The sequence below is a fragment of the Harpia harpyja genome, chromosome 9, assembly GCF_026419915.1.
Source record: "Harpia harpyja isolate bHarHar1 chromosome 9, bHarHar1 primary haplotype, whole genome shotgun sequence".
Taxonomy (NCBI): Eukaryota; Metazoa; Chordata; class Aves; order Accipitriformes; family Accipitridae; genus Harpia; species Harpia harpyja.
In genome coordinates, this window is record NC_068948.1 from 5,621,875 (window position 1) to 5,645,461 (window position 23,587).

Genomic DNA, 23,587 nt, shown 5'->3' on the forward strand with positions numbered 1-23,587 from the left:
ATACCAGTTTGCCATCTGTAAAATAGGCTTGGGCAGGGCAGGGGAAGTGAAGGTCTCCTGCTCCACCTACATCTAGTGCCTAGTACAGTGGGGCTCTAGGTTCAGCTGGACCCCCCTAAATGCTTCCACCACACAAGTACGAACAATAGCAAGTTCATCTCTGTTGAATGTTTTCCCCCAAATAACTGCTTCAGCTATCTGCACCAGTTTGCATCTGTGTTCTACATGCCCGCAGAAATGTTTTGACCTATTATTTGTAAGACCACTGGACAAATATATCATTCATCAGCACAACCACCCAATTATAATACAGCTGCGGCGATCTCTCTGCCAGCTGGTGCTTTGTGTAAATGACCCATTCCAGAAGAATAGGCTTCCTGTTTTTTTGTGGGTTCCCTCACTACCTGCTTAATCATCAAACCATACAAATTATGGAGTGAGATGAACCTTGGCACCTGGCTCTTAAAGTCATAGGCTATGGTGCAAGTAAAGTGATAAACTTCACTGAGACAGACCACATAACTGCACTCCTCCACTCTCCCTTCTAGATACACCACTTCTCTTGCCTCTTAGTTCTGTTGTGATTTCACTTAAACCTGCCAAATATCAACCAAAGTAAAGAGCAGAAAGTTACCAGGTGCTCTTCCTCTGAACTATTAAGCAACAAAACCCATCAAAACTATCTCCATTTTAGCAAAGAGAAATTTGTTAGTGTAAAGTACCTGGGCAGTGACTAAACCACTGTTCTTATGGGAAAAAGCTACTTGCTATTCTTGGTAAAGGGAAGGTCTTTCAAATCGAGATAATGTTTCACTTGTTTTGCAGAAACGAATTTAATGGGGGTGGGGAGGGAAGCAAGGAAGCAAAAATAAATCCTACTTTGCAACAAGTTAAATTACTCAGAGTTTCCCAAAATGAGAGGCTTCGTCAGAAGCATTGGAGAGTTTAAGAAATACTCCTTTAAAAACAACTTCCACAGAGCAAAGCTCCCTCTCCATGAAGGAAAGGCATGTGAGCAAGCCAGGTCATTCTGTCTAGGCTTCCTGCCCCCCACCCCACCCTCCATAATTTAATTGATGGGGTGGGTGGTGGTAGGGTCGGGTTGCACCTTTACCACTCAGAGTTGCACCTACAATCCTGATTTTCCCCTCAGTGCAGGAGCAAAGTGGGAACATGCCACCAGCACATTAGTACCACAGCCATCCTGGTTGGGCATGAGGTAGAAAAAAATTCCATTATTTCTGTCCATGCTTTCTCTGACCATCCTTGCCTGCCAGAGCAGGAGGGAAAGTAACGGCCACATGGAGATACCATCTCTGCATGCTTTAAGCTCTTTGTTATTCTCAGGAGTCGCAAAGAAAGCAAGACTGGCTAGGCATTGTGTTAACGATACTGTCAAGAGGCCAAAATGAAGTGCCACACCACAGCGCAGCCTTCTGCTATCAGCACTACTGTCCCGTGCTCATTTAGGCTATCAGGGTAACAGGTTGGAGAATATGCCAGTGGTCTGGAAAAGGAGATCTCAACACTTGGCTCTTACTGATAAGAACCTGGATCCGGCTCAGAATATGATTCTGCCAGATGCTGATGTCTATACAAAGCACACCAATACTGTAGTTTTGCCACACAACTATTTTGCAGCTATCAAACACACCTACAACAAAACCAGTTTGGTGGGAGGGACTTCCTTATATTTTCACATGTGGTTGCTGTCAGCAGACTGAAATCTTGATAAGCTACACAGCCAACCTGGCCAACTTCACTGAAACCCTGCCGAAGACAAGTCCTGAGCTGAAAAGCTACTGCTTGTATTTCCCACCACAAGACAAGAGAGGACAACCACATTCAGCATCTGGCCAAAACTTGTTTCCAGCTGCATCAAAGATGCATACAGATTCCATCCAAAGGTCAGCAGCTACAGTTTTTGATGAGGAATGTGCTGCTTTTGAGAGACAATGTTGTCACTGTGATCTACTTCCCCTACTCAGGGCAATCGGTCCCTTGTTCCCACTGAAAATGAGAAAGGGCTGGAGACCTCTGAAACGGAAACTGCCTTTAAATCCAAATCATCCTAAAGCATAAACACAGACTTGATGCGTAACAGACTGATGCTACTTACAATAAGCAACTCTAAAAGACACTCTTTCTCCCTAGTTTCTCAGAAAAAGAAAAAAACAAACAAACAAAAACCCCAAGTATCCCAAGAGTCCAAAGCATATGATTAGACTGTAGTCATTCTGTAACATACTACACTTCATAGTACAAAACCAAAACCCTCCAATCTCTATACTGCTTAAATGCGAATTTACTGGCTATCTACTTTTTGAAGCCAATCACACGTTGATAAAGCTGGGCTATGTAACAAGTTAATTTGTCCACTTCATTCACGACATGAACAAAGTGAAACTGCATACATGTTCTGATTTAGGGTTTCTGTAAGAAAAAGACTTTATCCATTCAGGGCCCTTACAATGAAGCAATGGGGAATGCTAAAAAGTATTCTTACAGGCAGACAAGGAAGACAGTGAAGTGCAGAACTTACCTTCCACTGCAAAGAATGGAACCACTGATCCCTCAGGTAACTGTTTGCAGCCTGCAATAAAAAAAAAGTAAACCAGAATCATTACTTTCTACCAATGTTTCAGATCACCCAGCCAAAACTAAGCAAATCACCCATGTGTGCCCTAAAACCAATAAGGCTGCACTCACCGTATTTTTCTGAACTTTATGACCCTGGCTAACTTCACCCCCAGCCTCATCAGAGTGAGGAAAACTCCTTGCTCAGAGCTACAACTTCATATTATAACCAGTTTATTTTCACAGAAAGCAGTGACACGAAGACCTTGCTGCAAATGTAAAATAACTGAACTAAAACCTTACAAAATATTAATCTCCTATGAAACAGTGTCCAACCAAAAGACTGTGAAAAATCCTCCCTGATTTCAATCAGGTTTTGGTCAGATCTTTAACATCTGTAGGATATTTGCCTTTGCTATTAATTATCGGGAGCAGAGTAGGAAGATGGGTTGACATTTTACTAGGAGGGGTGGGTTTTTTCCATACTCTAGTTTCCCTTCTTGTCTTGCTCCTCAGCTGGCCCAAAAGCAATTCAAATAATGTCTTAGCTCTTTCGGTGATATTAAAACAGAGTGAAAAGCATAACACACACAGACATGCACATACATGCACAGACTGTTTGCAGCAACGGCATAAATGTTGCAATTATCACTCCCAGCAATCACCCATTTTTGTCCGTATTAAGCACAGCTGCCAGAAATTCTCAGTGTGAAGCCAGGTTCGTAGCCAATGAAGGAATAGTTCAACACTCCTAAAGGTCAAAAGGCTCGGTATCAAAAAATACAAAAGCATCTACAGTGACGTAAATATGCATGCCTTAACAAGGTGACATAAGTTTGAAATATTTGAGTGGGTAGAGATGCCCTTTGGCTTTTCCAACTCTATCTCATCGCTGCCAACGGGCAATTTTTACTTAGGATTCAAAACGCTTTACACAATCAGTGAAAATTACAGGATAGCCTATAAATCCATGTTAAAAAAAAAAAAAAGTGAGGTTCTTCACCAGCTAAAAACCACATACTTCTTGCAAATTAAAGCATCATTCAACAAGGTAAGTATTGAAAATCCACACCACAGAATGAATTTCATTTCCTGACACTGGTTCAGTTCACTGATAATGACAAGAATACTAGAAGTAAAAATGTTGTATGGTTACCAAAACCGTGTTTAACCTCAAGGTCAGGTACTGATGTCTTGGTGACATAAATTTGGACTGATTCCTCTGAAATGGAGTAATGCTTTTACATCTAGGCATTACATTTTTTTTATTTATTTATTTATGAATAAGAATCAATTGCTCCTCCGGTAGATCTCTAGGCAATAAAGCAGAATAAATCTATCATAAATAATCTTGGCTGACCACAGAGTTTATGAAAACCAAACTTTCCATTGCATGAAGAATGCTGACACATCAGAATATGAATTTGCTACAAATGGAAACAAAAAGCATAACTTCCTTTTTTTTTCTTTTTCTTTTTTTTCTTTGTATGCAATGAAAAATTGTAAATACATTTAGAGTGCAGATCTTCAGGATATTTTGGTTTGGCAATATATAATGATTTTCTTTCTGTTATTTACACAGTATTTTATGTATATGTGTGCAATATAACATACGATAAGATAGACCTTTTACCTATATATGTTACGGAATTGAATTTCAATTCAATATACTTTATACTATATTTTATTATGATAAAAAGGTCAAAAATAATTTGCCACAAAAAGCCTGAAGACCATTTTTAACATAATTAAAAAGGCATGAAAGTAAATATGCTTAGATAGTTCTTATCTTTGTCCAGACAAAATGCTTTTAAAGCCCACCAGATTTCTTTGAAAGATTCAATTTCAAATTGAACCTTTTTTTCTTTTCTTCTTTTTTTAAAGGAGAAAACTGTTTCATGGAGGGGAACAAAAAAACCTTCATTTCAAATACTAGCATCAAAGCCCTTTAAAGAATAAGTAAAACTGAAAGTTTTTGTAGGCTTGAGCATGTATATTAAGCAATAGCACCAATAATATTGCAAGTTACACATCCATTCCTTCCTTAAAAAAACGTATGCAGATTGAGTACATAGGAGCTATGCAAACTAAGCTACTGTTATTTAAATTAATAAATTCCAAAATATTCTAGGGGGATGAAGTACTTCTCTCAAACAGGCAAAACGTCAATCTGATTTAGTCCCTGGTCTGACCATTACATGACTTGAACCAAAAATGCACTGAAATCTAAAGTAAGAGCAAATGCCAAAGCCCTAAATGGGAATTGTTGAGAACTGTTAATTAATCTCCTGCTTTTGGGAAGTCAGTAGCTACAGATTGTAAAACCATTACAAATAATTAGAAAATACTATGGGTAGATAGATTGTGCAACTGACTGGAGCCTTACATAAACTGGATGACAGAAACTATTAATGAAGACAACAGCATCAGGCAGAGGTAGACACAAGTAGACTGCAAATACTGGAGGAGAAAAACAAAGGATGCTATAAAAGGCAAAACCAAAACCAGCAGTGGAAAGACTTGTTTAACTTGACAGCAGCAATATACAAAAAGTATTTAAAAAGTAAAATTAGCAAGGTGACCAGGTTCCAAGAGTGGGACCAATCACTGTCTACACATAGTGTTAGCTATTGTAGAGGAGAAGCGATCAAGAAAATTTGCATCTGGATCTAGGTTAGGAGTTTGAACCACTCTAAAACTAGAAACCCTCAGAGCTCAGGCTAGTGTTCAAGACCACTTCCAAGGAAAATGAAGACAGAGAAGAAAAAGTGAAAAAAAAGTGGAAAAGCAAACCTTTATGGAATCCCCACACTTCTATTAATGATCAGGACTCGACAGTAAGAGGAACTTGGAAAGTCAATGGTCATTTCACCAGTGCTCTTTCCACAGTGTTCAACACAGACAGACTGAACGCATTTAACCCACCACCGTTATCTGGATGGAGCTGTCTGACACCCGCGTTCCCCAATTCTCCCAGGCAGCAGAGACTAATCCTTCCAGTGCACCCTTCCGCCTGCCTGACTCCAGCAAGCTGCAAAACCACAGCAACGTGCAGGAAACGCTGGATCTTTTGCAGAGGACAACGAAGAGCTCGCTCTTGCACAGCATCCCTTGTTCCTCCCTCCTCTTTTTCAGGCTTACACTGAGAAAGGGACTACACGGAATATTTCTTTCTTATCAAAAGAACCGTGAGCTTCATCGCATGCCTGGATGATGGGAGAGCCATCAGGCTCTTGTCAGTGCTCATCCAGACAGCTGTCCAGCCGATGGCCACCTCGGCACACACTGACTTACTCAAGCATACAGGTTATAGTGCATAAAATTTTTGAAGTTTGGAGCAATGAGCACCAAAGTGTAAAGCAGTGGAGGGAACTACAATTCATTTATAGGGGCTGCACACACACATTTACAGTTTTATCTGATGTGCATGCCTGGAGCCCAGCACTTCTGCACTGAAGTCACCACTTCCCGGGAACTGACACCTACTTTTTTTTACTCCCGCTGAGGGCATAACCTACTATATTTATTCAGCCCTAGGGTACAATAAAGAGGAGAAAATGAGACACAAAAGAGCTTAAAACAGGCTTTCTTTAGGCATTCTGACCACACAGGGGAAGTTTTTCTTACTCATAGCTTTGCCCACACAGTGGGTCCTGTTCTACACCACTAATGTTACAGCTACCTTTCCAACTTAAAAAAAAAAGATTCAACCTGGAAATGTTTTGCCTGCTGTTGTCAGAAATAGTCAATGAGATAGGAATGATGTATAATGGAGATTTTATAACCTATCTATGTACAATAATAGTTTGGGCCCCCTGTGTGTTTGGTACGTTTAGGCCCCAATACTGCTAAGAATTTTGTTCTCAAATGCAATGGCTTTAGCCGGGTTCTGGGTGGTACACGGTCCAACTGATTGGAGCTTCTTGCACAATGAAGGCCTCCTGCTGTTTTTGCACAACTGCAACGTAGTAGAAAAGTACTTTAGAAAACAGGAAAATGTGGCAGTAAAACTCTTAGAAGGTGTAAAAAAGATTCCAAGTACTTGTAGCTTATTTATTACTATTCCAATGAGGAGGAAGAATATCTACTTTAAGAATGCCTACTGCAGGTAGTACTTTTTTTTGAGATGAGTTGATCCTGCAACTGTGTTCTGAAGGATTTTATATTCTAATTTTTGGGGTGTAAATGGTCAGTCAGAGAGGAAAAGCTACCTGGGATCAGCTGCAGCACCAACTTGACTCATAGGATTAATTTCATCAGCTTCAAAAAGACAGCTCACAGGAGGAAAACCGTGCAAGAGATTAAATACCTGCATATGCAGACCTTTGGTCAACATGAGTAACTTTACATCTCTGCTCAAAAGGGAAGTATTTTTCTCTGCACCCAAACTAGGGTGCATTTCTTAGCCAACAAGTAGGAATACACTTTTTCATTAAAAAGCAGTGAACTTTTTAGAAGCAGATTTTCTTTTTTGCTCACAAAAATAGGAAACTGAACACTTGTTTCATGCCAGCATTACAGCCCCTGCAGTAATTTCCACTCAGGCAAGGAGGAGACAAAATAGGAACCTGCGTGCTGCTGAGAAACAGAACTCCTGAAACTCTGCAAGAAACCGACCACTCCAGAAATGATGGCGAAGACCTTTAGCTAATATAAATACTCACAGCTCCACTGATACCAATATGTCTACAGCAACAAGCATCAGCAGAAAATTTGTCATTTCCACCACACCACAAATGCCATGCTACCAAGTTCTTTCAACACTAAGCTAGCACTACGGCATCTCTTTTTACTGGCATGTGCGTTAACTCAGAAGAATACAAGAACAGGCTTGTCCGCATAGCAAAAAGTTCCCAGATTTTTCCTTACAACTGCGTCCTTCACACATACCCTCCTAAGGGATTTTGCCATCTGAAAAGATGTGGCAATAAGTGGGACTTGACAATCCAGATTCTGTTTTTAACTCTTCCTGGTTTTATTCTGTTTCTCTTTCCCTTGCTTGTTCTCTGGTCAGGACAGGGTTTTGTTATGCTTTCCTCTAGCTGATATTCATTACTGGGACTCGTAAAATATTGCAGGCTTCTCTGCACCAATCTATTATCAGCCACAGGAACAGCAGAGGAGAGAGGCTCAGGGCTGCAGGAAGTCGAACCCCCACGGCACGCACGCTGCTGCCTCATGCAGACTGTACAAAAACTTTATATTGCTGATGCAAATCCCAGCGCTGCACCTCCATGACACGGGCAGGCCTGCAAGTGAAATCTGCCACTCTTCTGGCTTAACTCGAGGTACAGACAGAGTTGCTGGTAATTGCTAGAAATGCTGTTTTCCTCCTGAAAATATTCCCCATCTCTGCTGGATTCTGGTCCTTGCATGACCTCTCCACACCAGCAACATCAGCTAGACTCACACTTAAAACAAAAGCCAGGTTCTCTTTGGAGACTAAAATAAAATGTTACTAAAAAATCCAGTGGAAACATTTACCACGGGGACTCCCTGGCAAAAACAGCATGCTCAAGCACCGAGCTGAACGTGTGTGTGTGAGACTGTTGTGCTTGTCAAGGCTTCCTGTTCTGTTTGTTTTTCCTTCCAACTACACTTGATTGCCAAGAAATGAATAAAACAACACTAGCGATAGGGATGGAAGTGGCGGCCTTAGGGCATTTAGGATCCATCTGAAAGAAAGGACACCATGGGAAAGCAGGCAGTACTGTCATGACTGAAATACCAAAGACTTTTTCCTGGGACTCTTCCTACATTTGGTGTTAAGCAGCTTGTGAAATCATACTCTAAATTTTTTTCAATCTTTTTCAAAAGGTTATTCCAGTTATTTCACTATCAATAGCAGCATCCTCTTCATAATCATCCACACAATACCATAACTGCACACAGTGCTTTACAAATGGAAAGCATAAGAGCAGAAGTTCAGCCCAGCTCAAGGAGGCCCAGCTATTACGGACACTAAAGAGCTCCCACTTCTTCAAAGGCTAAATTTATCTCCTATTTCCCGGCCTAAAGAACTTGTGGCCTACGACCCAGCTTCAGCAACACCTTCTTTCACACCTGCTATCCCAACTGTAGGAAAGGAAAAAAAAAGTCTGAGAGAGTTGACTGCTGCTCATCAGATGGACCAGGGACCACATCATTTGGCAGGAGGAAAAAAAACACAAGCCCCCAGCACGTCTAGAAAACTGACTGCCCGTGACTCCCACAGGGGACGACGAGAATCCCCAAACGCTGGGTGGTGAAACACGCCTGCGCTCAGACAGTTGTGCTTATACAACAAAACGCTGAGTGGGAAGCACACGCACAAAGATGACTTTTCAATGCGATCCCAGCCCAGATTAAGCCGTTTGCTGCCTGAGAACCAAATCCTCCTCTGAAACCCAGGTAGACACGTCCTGTTAGCGTGATCTGATTTCTTAAGAGGAGCTACATCACCTCCGGCGTTGCTTGTCAGATTTCATGTGTTAAAATAGGTTGGGATGGGTCAGTACTGCTATGGGAGGACATCAGGATGATGTAAGGAAAGGTAATGGCACTCTTCCTTCTCTGACTCATTACTGTGCAGTAATAAGCCAGAAATAGACCTTGGTGACAGCAGACAGGGGGGATGAGAACTTGAACATGGACTGGGACTCTCTTGTGACATTTATCATGGCTAACACAGACAAACAAACGAAGGATGCTCTGACACCACATGCTGACATCCTCCCACAAGGATTGCTGGAAATGAATTTCCATCTGAGGGAAATGCCAGTTGTACAAAATTTGCTTCTGCTTCAAATCAGTGAAGCAGAAGTTGGAATTTTAAATTGTTCTGCAAAATGAAAAATCAGGAAAGCCTGTGATTCAGAACTACTAAAATGCTTCATTTTATGTCAAACCATATCAATAGTATCCCATAGTATTAAAGAATTTACAATACAGCATCTGCAAAAACATACATCAGAATATAAAATTGAAATTAATCAGAAATATGAAATAAATCAGGGGGTAGTCAAAACAGTTCATTTAAACATTTTTATATATATAAACCTGATTTAGATCAAGTTTTTGGAAGAAAAACAAAACAAAACAAAAAAACAGATTTCACCAAAAGTGCATTTCAGAAGAAGCAGTACTGGGAACATATTTTGGACTAGTTTGACTTGTTCCACTATCATACACTTCCTGATACCAGAGTTGGACATTACATCAGAGCATGCTGCTGCTCAGACTAGCAGGGAATGATTTTATAAAAGACTGGAAGTCCCAATTTCCCATAAATGTATTGAAGTCTCTCGGAAATCTGGAAAGAACTGAAGTATGCAAGGGCTGCTTTCTCAGCATCTCCGTTTCCCAGCACCTTGGTGAACGTGTTTTTTGGATACTTAGACTTTTCATCACCTATACTAGAGAATTTCTGCTGAACTTGACTACTTGATAAATCTGGGGTTTGCATCTTCATTTCTTAAAGTATACTAAACATAACTTTTAGTACTGTTTTGGATTTGTGAATACACGTTACAACTGTATAAGGGAAATCTATTTTTATACTCCCTCCAATCTGGCCACATTTGATGAATTGAGACGCTACCAAGGACCAAGTCATACTAAAAACATTTTTAAAGTTTGTATTTTCAATTATGTTGAAATTCCCATAGAGTTATAATGTAATCTGATCCAGTCTGCTCAGCCAGTCAGCAATAAACATAACAGAAGCCCAGCTCACTGCACTTCTTTATCAGTTCCTGTAAGGTTACATAAAGACACCAATGTTTTCGAAGAAAATACTAAAGCATCCACGCTAAGATGTTACTTTCTCACAAATGTAATTATTTGTTTGTTGGATATTTTTAAAGAAACAAAAGGCAGGCTGCTCCAGATTAGAGTCTGCACGCCCTACCAATTTCCTTTAAACTCAGCAGGGAGCTGTGGGTTCAAACTTTATCTTGTTTCCTATTCAGCAAGCCCGTAAAGGCAGCTACCATAAACTACAGAATAAAGACTTAGAAGTGGAATTTGGAAAGGCAGATGTAACTATTCTAGCTGTTGAAACAGATATAAACATAAATGCTAGCACCACTAAGAAAACTTATGGAAAAAACAGACTCAAAATTATCACAAGAGAAAAATCAAAATCATCAAACTTGACAAATTAGTTTCTTCCTAATTAAGTCAATTAATGGATTAGGCAAGGAAGATTTTGTCAATAATGAGGACCCTAATCTAGCTGTTGGGAAACCATGGCTTGTCTTCCCACCTTCGCCAATGTCACGCACAGTAGAGGCTTTTTAAACCACAGAACCAGGACTCAGGTGGACTTGCAGCAGCCCGTCTGAAATCAGCCTCCCTACACTCCCCAGTAATGCCTAAAATCAGTAAGTAATGCTAAGCCACAGAAATTCACTAGGCACTGAGCAGAGGCATGTATGTATGTTCCATGTGCAATGGGACACATGCCTGTGCTTCAAGGACATGTGAAAAGACACACAAATGCCACCTATGCAGCAGGAGTTAGATGTTCTCAGGGCATCCCAAACTTACTTAGCTGCACCAATTTCAGATTAAAATGTGGGAATGGCTGCAGCACCCTTTCACAGGGCTGCAAAACCCCGGGATGACACCAGTGAAGTAAATGAAGGAGAGCTCGAGAAATATACTCCACAAAGGATGTGGCCATGAATGTTTCCATGTACACCTCTAACCATTTCAGAGTGAAAGTCTATTTGCTATGTTGAAAATCATCAAAACCTCATGGTATGTTTACGACATTCCAAAACCATCCCAAACCCCAAGCACAAGAACCACGTGAAGAGCTGAACTCAAGTACTGTGTTCTCTAGGCTGCTGTTAATCAGCTCTGTGTACAGACAGACCCATCAGCCTGTCTGAAACGAAGGCAAAGAAAAGCTGGACCTAGCCAGACCTCATATTAGCGCAACCTAGCGTTAGTCATATCGGCTTCCCAACTCAGAGTCAACTTTGCTGTTCCACATCTCTACAGAAGTCTATAGTATGGAAAACAGGGACCAGCTTGGCACCTAGCCTTGGGTTACTGAATGATACCACTTGGGTTATTTTTCACATGATCTGCAGGTAGAGACGTTTCAGAAGAGCTTTAACTAAACCTCCCTGGATACATATGGTGTCACACACTTTGTGGTCCTACAGGGGCTTCAGCAAACAATTCACCACCAAGAAATAATGAAATGCTGGATTGTGCACCATGGTGCAATGTGTACCATGATTTTCTTGGACAAATGATCCAGCAGACATGGTCATCACAGTCATTAGTGTATCATTCAGTATGTTCCCATCTTTTTATCTATCAGACTACATTTTGTGCAAAAGTGGTACAGTTAAAGTAAGTGTGTGTGTGTACACACCCAAATACACAAGCTCTATTATGATCAATCCTCTGAAGTTTTTCATACTTTTTCAAGAAAAAAATATCCTTTTTAATTTTTCATGAGTTATCCACAGTTTAAACTGTTTTTTTTTCTTCGCATTTTCTGCAGAAATTGCTCACCCAGTCTGTTTACAGTCCTACTTGCATGAAATGCATATACACAATAGTCATGGCTGTATATTCAACTGAAAAAGCAAATTCCTGAAGGGCAACAGGTAACAAATTGTCTTTGAAACAATGTTGAGAACTATGGTAAGAGTTAAGTTGGAGTCAATTTATTCTTTTTAAGTTCTTTGGGGGCCAAGCAGCTGGGTTTTCAATTGCTTTTCTTTTCCTACTCCAAAGTAGTTCCAAAGCTCAGTGCTGTGGAGTGCTTTTCTGTCACTAAAACTTGCAATGACCTAAGGAATCCTACAAAGCCTCACAAGTGGATGAAGAAATCTGGAATAATGTAAACGCAGTGTCTTCTGTTTTAAAATAACACTTAGAAAAGTAGCATATGTAGATATCCATACAAATATACTGAAATCTTCCAGTGAAGATCGAATACCTTTTAAAAAAAGATACCTGTCAGTTCCAGTGCAAGTTATGGGTTTCCTATATAAATTGAAGGTTGAAATTTTTAACTTTTTTCATGCAGGAATAGGACTATATGTAAAAATACAATTCTTCCAGGCTTGCATCAATGTGCCTTTCCACAGAGCACTATTCTGATGCACATAATCAGCAAGAAGATTTAATTGCTGTAGCCCAAAATTTCCATTCTGACTGTCAAACAACATGAAGAGTTTCAGAGGCATCATCCTGAGCAAATTTTCTGGTGGTTAGATAATTTGACAGCACTGAGTTCTCTGTCTTTTCTGAGTCCATCTAATTAAGATTTCATGCACAGCAAACAGAAGTTAAAGGAGATTCATAGTAAGAGAGAAAGAAAATTGTACTTCTGTGTTTACTGTACCTGCAGTAAGACAGTACCCCCTGGGATTGTGAGCTGTAAACAGTACTTAGGGGCATTCTCCCAGGAGAGCAGTTGAACATCTTCAATAGCACTGTAGGAAATGGAGTTTTCCATGTACCCAGTTGGCTGCAAGAAAACAAAGGAGAGTAAAAAAAAAATGTTTACTTAGTCATCAGAAGTTTCACAATTTCAAAGTAAGAACAGCACTATCAAAATTACTGTTGGTGTTGAAAATATCTGCAAAATATCTAATTGGAAAGCAAAATTCCTATACAGGCCATTCAACAGAGAGATTCACCCAGCCACCTTCATCCAACTCATTCAAGTGTTAAGATCACTCACATAAAAACAAAACCAGGCCAGACCTAGTTGCGTGAAATACAAAAATGTCAAACTGCACTTGTTCTGGAGTCCCAAAATCAATGGAATGTAATTTCAAGTTGAACTGAGTTATGAAGGGGTCTGGCCATGCACGTGCTATAAATGTGTGAAGAAGCATCTCAGTCATACAGGCAGAACAGCAGTGTACTATATTAAGGCAGTTTTAGTCCATGCATTTTTCTTGTTCTCCCTGGCTGCAAGGTTGATCAAGCACATCATCAAAATCTAGACTGATACATTCGACAGTGCTTCTTGGGGCTCCAAAGATTCAGCCCTCAACTTTTAGCAAAAGCAGAGCAAAGCAACCAACCTACTCATCTCAGCCTACTCATCTTAAGTACGTTAAGTACTGGTTTCCTGCACAGACTGCTGATGCCCAGTTTAAAGTGAAAGTCACAATTAAAACATAAATAAGTAAGTGTGCTTTGCAATTACATGTACAACATAAACTGATAGTAGCAAGGAAACAAACTTAAACATGAAACTCCTTATTAGTATCTCCATAATTCTTAAGCATTACAGAAGTACAATTATCTCTGAGACAAGCTGAAATATAAATGTATATATGCAAGCACATGTAAAATTATGTTCTAAACATAAATAAATACACAGATACATAGCCGTGTATCTATCGAGTATATGTACATACACCATACTTTATGCGAGTCTTCATGTTGTTTAAGTAATTTGAGTATTTAACAGAGGTCCTCAAAGACGTCATTTATTTCGCTTTGCTATAGCATAAGCGAACTGATCAGTATTGCTATGGCAGAGAAACTATTTTCATACAGAAATGATTAATCCCACCACGTGGATAAACCCTTGGGTTGGCCATGTCTTGCAAGAGAATAGAGCTCATCACGTTTATGAATTATTTTCTCACTATTACTGGTTTACATATAACTTAAACTTCTCAAACTTACTCCCACTGCACCCAATACGTAAGTTATTTTTAACTGACAGTCTTGAAATAAAGAAGGCAGGGGAGAAACCACATCTATTTCAGGGTCAAACAGGGCCAACTCTTAAAATCACAACACAGGATTCCTGGGGGCGAGTGTGAAATAAGCAAATTGCATTTGGAACGTCTCTACTTCTAATTGGTACAATCTTCTTCCATAAGTTAAGTAGGTGGTGCATCTGGAAATCATACTTTGAAGTTATACACCTCATACATGTTCATAAGGCCATAAACGTCATCTGCCAAAATGCAGTGACGGCCCTGTCATCCATCTTTTCTGCTACAAAAAGACAGTTGTCTTTTCAGCAAGAAAAACCCAGCAAGCCAGGGAATTGAACTTTAATATCTTTTTCAGTAATGTTTGTTGTGGCAGCATTCATTTTACACTAGCCCTCGCTGAAAACAATTTTCACTGTCTCTTTAACGAAAACCTTGTTATGCAGGAAGTATGATAAACTTCTGCTTATTCATTTACCCACAATATTGTTCTACACTAGTGACTGGAATCCCAGTGGCTTAACGCTGATACTGTACGTCATGAGTTGCCTACTGGAGAGTAATTATCTTGTTCTCACAGGAAGTCAAAGGCCCAAGATCCTTTGGTAATCAGCATTACAACACTCAGGGAAAAATATGAAAACAGCCAGCATAAAATCTAGCACGCTCAGGAGGCAAAGTTATCAAAAACGTGCTCTAAAAAACCGGAGAATGGTGAAGTCCGGAACCAGCCGACACAAATATAAAATTAAATTAATCAAAGCAATTTAAATTTCTCTCTTAAGAAGGTGCTGACTGCCCTTTAATACCCTCCATTAACTTCAAAGAGGATTTGAAGAATTCTCACAGAATCTGTTCCCAAGAGAAGCCTCTCCTACACCTTAAACCATCCATTTAAACATCATTAAAGACAACTGATCCAGTTCAATCACAGCTCTGTAGCCATACACAAGTGATTTCATCTCAGGCATAAACCTCTTCTCATAGAGCAGTCCTCTTCATTAAGGAGAATGGAGGAACACAGAGTTCTGCAGTTTGCAAAGGATGGGAAGACTACCTAAACCATAACATGGAATTACACAGATGGCTAATCTCTCCAAACGAAAGCGTTATGCCAATGAGGTAGTTTATATAGCACTCTCATGATCCCACTTCCATACCTTCTATCTAGTCATACCACACACAAAGCTTTATACAGTTGTTTGCTATCTTACTCAAAAAATGAATAGCCCAAATCTATTTTAATCTCTATACGCAACATCATATGCATTGTTTCTGTTTTCATTAAAAACACCATGTTCTAGGAAGTGAAATATTTTCAATTCTGAAAACACCAGCTATATAGGCAGCTTCACCTCTGTTTTGCAATCGAAAGAGTCTAAAGCAAAGTGATTTATCACTGTGTAGAGTTCCTTGAGACTGTGCTTATAGATGCTGTCAAACACTGAAGACCACACTCCCACATCAGGGCTGTGCAGAAACGCCCTGAAGAAGCACTGAAACAGAGCTGTCCTCCGACCTGAGGCTTCCCAGACCTCACAAGGCTAGGGTGCTCCTCGCAGGGACACCACGGCACTAACGAGGTAAAGGTCAGCCCCACACAAAGCTGTCCTTTCCCTAATCCCTGCGCACACGCAGGTGCAAGGACGGAGCGGTGTTCCCCGGTTGTGTTTTCTCAGGACCAAGCACAGTTCAGCCGTTTATCAGGAAATGGCCTGAGGTAAAACCACAGCCTGAGTCACTGGTTCCTCTTAAAATACAGACTATTTTGACATTCAGGTATGCAAACGTCGATCACGGTGAATCACTGTGGTCGATAAATAAGCAGTGCAAGTGTTGCACGTTCTCATGTTCCAGCTGGTCTTGTTTGCACACACCCCCAGAAGCTGCATCCTCACCCCCAGGTCACTTCATGGGAAATTCAAATTAGAACAACACGAAAGACCAGAAATGTGGATTCAGAGATTTGAAAATACCTAAAATGAGACAGATCCTCAGTGGGTCACCATGAAGCATCTGGCATCAATACTGGTCTTAAGCAGCATTCCCACCTCCATCCACCCACTTTGCCTCTTCCCGTACAAATATTTGTCTGGCTGTGGCATCAGGCAGATCAGGGAACCATCCAGCTTTTGCCAGACTGCTTTTTAGCTCCTTCAGCCCCATTTCTAATGTGAAACAGAAACTAGTATGTTAACATAACTTAGGGGGCAGCGTTATCACGGGGAATGGAGTGAGCAGTGAGGACCTGAATATTTCAGTCTAATTATTGGTATGAGACAGTCTAAAGCTACAGCATCTTGGAGCAGTAATACATCAAGTTCAGTTGAAAATGCCTTTATTTAAGAAAATAATCATTTTTATTTTTCTAGCTGTCATTTTTGAAAGGAGATTTATACTTCTTGGCAAAGTCTGAAATCTATCAAACGAAGCAAGATAATGCACTTTTCTCATTCACTCTACAAAATTAATCTTGACTTAGGAAACTTTGGCCAGAGAATCTACATATGTCAGCTTACAGATTTACAGTTACAGTTTTAACTTCTGGCTGTTTGCTGTTGAACATGTTCTGAAAAAACTGTAAGAGACTCATAAATGAAAATGAAATTTATTACAACAAACAAAAACCCTAAGTCAAGGAAAGATTTTTCTCTTCACATTAGCCTTTAGCCTCATAACAGAACATGCAATTTCTCCATTGGGAAATCAGGTATGTTTTAACCTCAGTGAGAACTTTGTCTTTTTCCAGTTCCATATTTATTAATCATACAGCTTTGAAACAACTTTGTACCAGAATAGCCACACACCAAAACCTACTGTAAATCAAATCTATGGGGAATCCAGTGCTCCCAAAACTGGAAGAACATGTAGGCTCACGCATAAGGCTAGTTTTCTGTTAGCGTTTCTGGGAAAAGTCAGCAGCAGCAGACTACTCAATAATGCAAAAATCTGCCCACTTGTTTCCATGGGAAATTCTAAAAGGGAAAGAATAAACATGACGTCCATTGTTAATATGAGGCTTGTATGCACTTACTCATATAATAATGTACTAAATCTTCAGCTGCATATTTTCCAAAGAAAGCATCTAGAAAAGATGAATTCTACAAATAGAGATGGTTATTTGCATTAAAACATATTTAGACTGACAACTCCCACCAACACAACAGCAATGAAGAATGATTTTCTCAATTAAATATTCCAGATTGTGGGGGGAAATGGGGCTATTCCAGACCCTTGCTCTTCCACTGTCAGGTGCTTATTTCTTTCTTGACTGCTCTTAAGAATGAGCCATGCTGCTGTAGCCCAGGATGATGAGCATACTCTATTACATATAAGTTCTCCATACCCAAATAAGATTCAGTCCTGCTGAGTAACATGCAGGAAGACTTGATTGCTCTCAAAACTTTGATGGGGGTGGAGACTATTCAGTCGGCACACTGAAGGGTAATGGACTCTGAAACTGCTGAAAACAATGGATGATTTGAAATAAATCTCTGTTAGGAGACATCCATGGCTCCAGAGAACGCCCCTGCAAATGTAGCTATTTCAGATAAGAGCAATTAACATCTTTGTTCATTAACTATATAACCTACCAGAAGACATTTATCAAGTTAAGCAATTAGTAGTACTACGCCATAATATGCAGCGCAGTACAATTTGTCTCACTTTTGATATGGAAGAATTTACTGCCATGCTCACTTGTCATAATGACTTGAAAGAGTTTAAAGTCAATGTTAATCTCACAGAGATTAACGTGATAAGAAAACAGACAGAAAGACTAACAGCGGGGAGACACCCAACTCAGCCCCAAAGCTGCACAAAGGAATTTCTGAGCTTCCTTGGAACAACATTCTCATCTAATCCATCACACTTCCCAGACCCCCGCCCTGCCCATCATCACTATTCCCTTCCCACTCCTCGATAAGCAGGAGGTTTCATGTGTTGGACCATAAGAAAAGACCTCACTTGCTCTGTGCATTGCGAGTTCCACATTGGGTGAAATGGGTGCTTAATCCAGGGACGCGTGGGGAGGAGATCTCTCTATGGGGCAAATCTAAATTATTTCTGCTTGGAGCTGCTTTGTTCCCAAATGTATCCAAGTTTAGTAGCGATGCTTGGTGGGGTTTTGTTTGGCTGGTTTTGGAGCTTTTTGATACATGGAAACAAATTTGGACACAGTGGCCGGATTCTTGAGTGAGACTCTACCCATCCATCTCAGTTGAAGCCTAGGGTGTACTACTGCATAATTAATGACAGGAAAAAGAGGGAGGAGTTTTCCTACCACATTTATTTGTGTGTGGGTGACTGTGTGTATAAACATCCATGTGTGTATGTATGTGTATAAATGTACACACACACACCTGTCTGTAGCTACACAGAGACAAAAGATAGTAGAAATACATCCCATATTTCTCTACACAAAAATACAGCAGCAACTGTCGTATGCTCAGTGCAAAGTAGCTCAACTTCAGTAAGTGACACAATTTAATTGAGAAAGACCAGATCCTCTGCTAGGCTGATCATCCAAAAGACTTCAGTGTAACTTCACTGATTTATACCAGCTGGGAATCTAACTCAGAAATTCAACCAAATCTAGCTTTGCAGCAAAAATGTGCATAAATCTCTTTCCTCTAAATATTTAAGACAACTAAGACTGAAGGCTGTTGCATTAATTAACCTTACAAAACTGATAAAAATGTAAGAGCTGCCAGTAAGAAACAGATTACCCCAGACTGTGCAGAAAAAAACCCCTTCCAATCTGCAGTGGGGCTGAAGTATCAGTTCTGTGGAGCTATAGAAAATGGACAGGCCTAAACTGTTCATCAAAGAGCTGACAAGAAAAAACTGGTCTCAACATTAAGACATATGAGCTACAAAATCTGCAAAATCAGTGCAGCAGACACCAGCAGAGGGAAGAACTTCAAATTAATTCAGATCCAAAATAAGTTTAAAGCACAGAACAGAAGTTCATCATTAAGAAGGGAAAATAAGGTCATATTATGGGATATGTACCATGACAGGAGAGTTATATATGCAGGCAAAATTTATTATGTTAGCTGTAATGCATGCAGAATTTTTTTTTTTTTAATGAGGAGATCCTTCTCTTTTACTGTCAAACCCAGCTGAAGGAGTACTTCTAAGTGTTCAGTTCATTTTAGCAACAGTTATATTTAGCAAAATAACACATGTCTCTTGAAGACTTTCTGAAGATGCCCATCATCAAGATGACCCTGTCTAAGAAGCCCATAAGAAATCAACCCTTTCTCTCTGGTTAGCCTAGCATAACAAAGCAAACTCCACTGGGACTTCCAGCAGCACTGAACGCTTAATCGGCTGTGGTGCTGGTGTCCAAAAGCTCTCTCTGAGGTCAAGCCTAAGTAAGAAACCTTGTCTCCTGCTTTCAAACCTCTGCTAACCAGGATGAGAACATTCTGCAAGGCGCCCCTGCCCCACTGCAGAGCTAGACGTTGACCACAACTTGCCACCGAGGTGGTGGCCAAATCCGCCAGATCGCCGCCCACGGGCAGGAAGGCTGCTCCCAGGCCAGTGATCGGGAGCAGGAAGGGAGGGAGATGTGTTTGACGCAACCTGCCAGACACAGCGAGACTTTCACAGACCCTGGCCCGACTCACCTGCCAGGTGGAGCGCCTCTGCTGGGAGCAGCAATTCTCCAAGAGTGCGCTGCAGCCTTAAACCCCTCCCAATGAACGTAGGGAACTTCAAGAGAAGAATTACTATCCCCCACTTACCAGCCTAGAAGAAGAAAATCTCAGTTAAGGTTGTAGCTGCATCATGCTCTTGATCATGCTTTAGGTGACATGAGAAGCCTGAGAGATGTGGGAAAAGAGCTCAGACTTCCTGAATCCAACTATGTGAATCGGCTCCAAACACATCCTCCTCCTCCTCCTCCCCTGAAACTGCATAACCGATTCTTAAGAAGGACCATTCCTTAGCAGGGTTCATGTTCTCCATCCCTTTGCATTTATCACTGCACTCCATGACATCCCTCCTAGGGTGGAAATACTCAATAACCTTGATGAGACAGGTAGGTTATCTATCAACCCTCCTTGAAATTACTTCAGGAAGGAAGGGACGCCACCAGCCAAAATACAGCAGGTACACACCTTCTCACAGAAGCAACAATATACATACAAGAGTAGCAGGGACTTACTGCAGAAGACTACACACACACATACTTCTGTAAAACAACTGTTACGAGGAATATTGGAAAATCCCTAACTTTTGGCCAGAACATGAAACACCTAGTGACTGCTAAACAGATCTTTGCTAAGTCACCATAGCGACGATGATGTGACAGAAAACAAAACCGCATCCACAAACCGTTCTTGAGTCAAGGCTGCTCTCTATTTTCAATTCTCTTTCAATAAATCAGCCATATGGCACGCCATGAAATGTATCAAATGCCGATAAACCAGAGAGAGGAGAAAGGGTTGGGTGGAAGGATTTCAGTCCAAGCCAGACAACACTATACTAAAATGCCACCCTTTAATGACTACTTTAACCAGAGGCAGCCCTGAGAGCTGGAAATGAAAGATCACCAGCTGATTTCAAATACAAAGTCGGCACCTGGAAAATAATCAGTCTGTTAAATAACTGGAAACGTGGCCAAACTGACATGTACTACAAACAGGAGATCTCTGTTTGGTTGTGTTCTTCGAAATTGGTTTAGGTAATTGCAATAGCATGTTTCTGTTGCATATTGTCCTTGCACTTACACTGGTTTTTACTTCTGGTTTACGGATCTTCAAAGGCCTGTCATTCATTATCTCTAGTAGGTCAACAAGAGGTTAAGAAGGAAACCGCAACTGTTATCAGTAGGGTCACATCCACTGTGCAAGGATCTGCACCTCCCATGGAAAATTTTAGGGCTTTCCAAACTGAAAAGGCTGAAGACGGCTGCAAGGGAAGCAGTACATTCACCTCTGTCACCTATACATATGAAGTCTAACCTGAAAGGTGATCCAAGTATAAAATACCGAATTGTTAAGAAGCTGAGCTATCCAGGATCCCACGTCTCATTAGAAATACAGAATTTGACTCATGGACTCCGCAATCCTGACAGTTCTCACCACCTTCTTAATGTGCATCCCAGCTCATTTCTTACTACAATTTATTTACAAGAGCTAGAAATTAAATTGTTGCAAAACTAAACACAGCATAAATATGCTATATATTAAGTTCTTGTTCTTCATTCAGACAAGCATTCTCCAAAACTACTTATCATGTCCATGTCTTTTACATGTAGAGCCGTGAAACCCTTAGACACTGCAATAGTCAAATGGTTTCCATTAACAATTTTTTCCTTTTCTTTTTAATGTACTTTTAACCCTGCAGTTCCCAGGACACCACATCCAATCTCAATCTGATAAACAAGTACAGGACAGGGAGTGCAGTAACCCAACTACACTTCTGAATTCCCAACAGGGAATGCTCTATTCTGATCTTTTTTGGAGAAAAGATGAGCAAGTCTGGAGTTCTGTCATGGTTTAACCCCAGCCAGCAACTAAGCACCACGCAGCTGCTCACTCAGAAAAATATTAATATAGCTCTCTGCTGTACATTAGATAAGAGAAAGGACATGTAGCAGAGCCTTCAAAAAAGCTATAGATATTCTGCTAATGATAGTCTCACTAAACTCTCACTGTTAGTAGGCAAAAAAACCCAGGGACCTCCCGAGGATGAGTCACAGCCACTTGGAATCACCTTCTGCTACAGGAGGAGGTGGGAAAACATGGTTCAAGTGCCAGCGTTTTGTTTCACATGTCCTACCTTCAACAATAATTTGGACAGTTCTACATAATTTTAAGAGAGAATCAGCTCTTGTGTCTGCAGCAGTGATTTCCTCTTGATTTGGTGTCTCTCTCAGCATTACAGAATGACACTCTGACACTAACGGAAAGTGTCCTTCTCTTCTTCAGCAGGAAGTCTTCTGCAAAATTGTGCTTGCAGACTCCTGGCCCCACCCATAACCTCCTCCACTGTTGGTCTTCCTCATTGTTTAATGAATGACTGACTGTTTGTACTGAAAGGGAGTGTTGCTATTTAAATAGAGGGTAACTGAAATATGTGCGATACCTCCATGGAAGGGAGATGGTGAGGGAATGGAGAAGGAGAGGGCAACTGCAGTGAAATATCAGAGTAAATATTTGAGAAAAGTGTCAGTTGACTGGTAAGTGGACAATGGAGAGGACACAGAGCACCAGTTAGAACCTAAATTACCTTCATGAGCTCCCTTACTATGCAAAGGATACAATGAAGTATTTAAAGTGACACTTCCTCTTTCGTTTAAAAAAAATAAATGAATTAAATATTTATCTAAAATCATAAAGGCATTGTGCTCACGGAGAATGAAGTGGTATGAAGCTGGCATACCCAACTACAGCTAGCAAACTTTTAGTTTCAATACAACATTTATTAGCCTAGCAAGTTATTTTTCAAGATAGCTAAATAAGAGTGCCTAAGGTGAAGCATGGGTACCTGCTTACAAAGGATGTTGTTACCATCACCTCAACAGACACACTTTGAAAAGCAAAACAAAGGGCAACCCTACAATCAGGCACTGTGAAACTGGCAAACCCTTTTATCTGGGCGGTTCCTGAAAGGCTGAAGAAGAATTCCAAGGAATTGTAATAGTCCCCCCAGGGATAGCAATGCATGTGGCTCCAGAGAGATGCATTTCCAGAGAAGCCTTGTTTACCAGACACTAATGCATCGCGCACTGCTCTCACACTGTTTTTTGGAAAACTAAACCACCTTAGTCCTCCAATAACGTTTTCTGTTCCAACTGGATGATTCAGCCCTCAACAAGACACGCTCACTTATTTCCTCTGTATCCTCTGATAGAGGGCTCACACATGGGCAAAGAAACAGAGGTACATGCCCTCCCTGCTAGTGTTTGAAGAGAGCAGGCAGGGGCTCACACAACACAACACACCAGACCATGCAGATGCATCTCTCAGTGATGCAATTCTGGAAGAAAACAGCTACTTACCCACCCAGCAGCTAGTGATGCACACCTGAAGGTGAGAAGCTACACAAGTGTTTCCCAGGCTGCAGGAAAATCAGATGGCTTTCTGGATCTCCTCTGCTTATTTATTTGGCCTTACGTACATTCTCAGTCCATAAAAATGGCCACAATGCTACTGCTTAAAGGGAAAAATTATCTAGCACACTACCCATCAACATAGAAATTGCTTATACAATATCACTTGAGAGTTATATGTTCAGTGAAAAAACACCCTCCTAACAAAGCAGCTTTGCCTGCTAGACTAGGTTGACTCCCCCTCTCCTTTCCAGTT

The 23,587-nt window shown here is 40.7% G+C and overlaps 1 protein-coding gene across 5 annotated transcripts in view; it reads right to left on the minus strand.

Moving 5' to 3' along the window:
* CMIP (c-Maf inducing protein) overlaps positions 1-23,587 on the minus strand; it is a 137,809-nt gene that overhangs the window by 51,853 nt on the left and 62,369 nt on the right. For 4 of the 5 annotated variants that reach the window (XM_052797270.1, XM_052797273.1, XM_052797271.1 and 1 more), the window contains exons 2-3: positions 12,929-13,054; positions 2,543-2,593 (exon numbers count right to left, since the gene is read on the minus strand). In XM_052797270.1, coding sequence (XP_052653230.1) covers positions 2,543-2,593; positions 12,929-13,054 — 177 coding nt within the window. Of the gene's footprint in view, positions 1-2,542; positions 2,594-12,928; positions 13,055-13,438; positions 13,615-23,587 lie in introns of those variants that run through there. The other variant, XM_052797275.1, reaches the window with a different exon arrangement.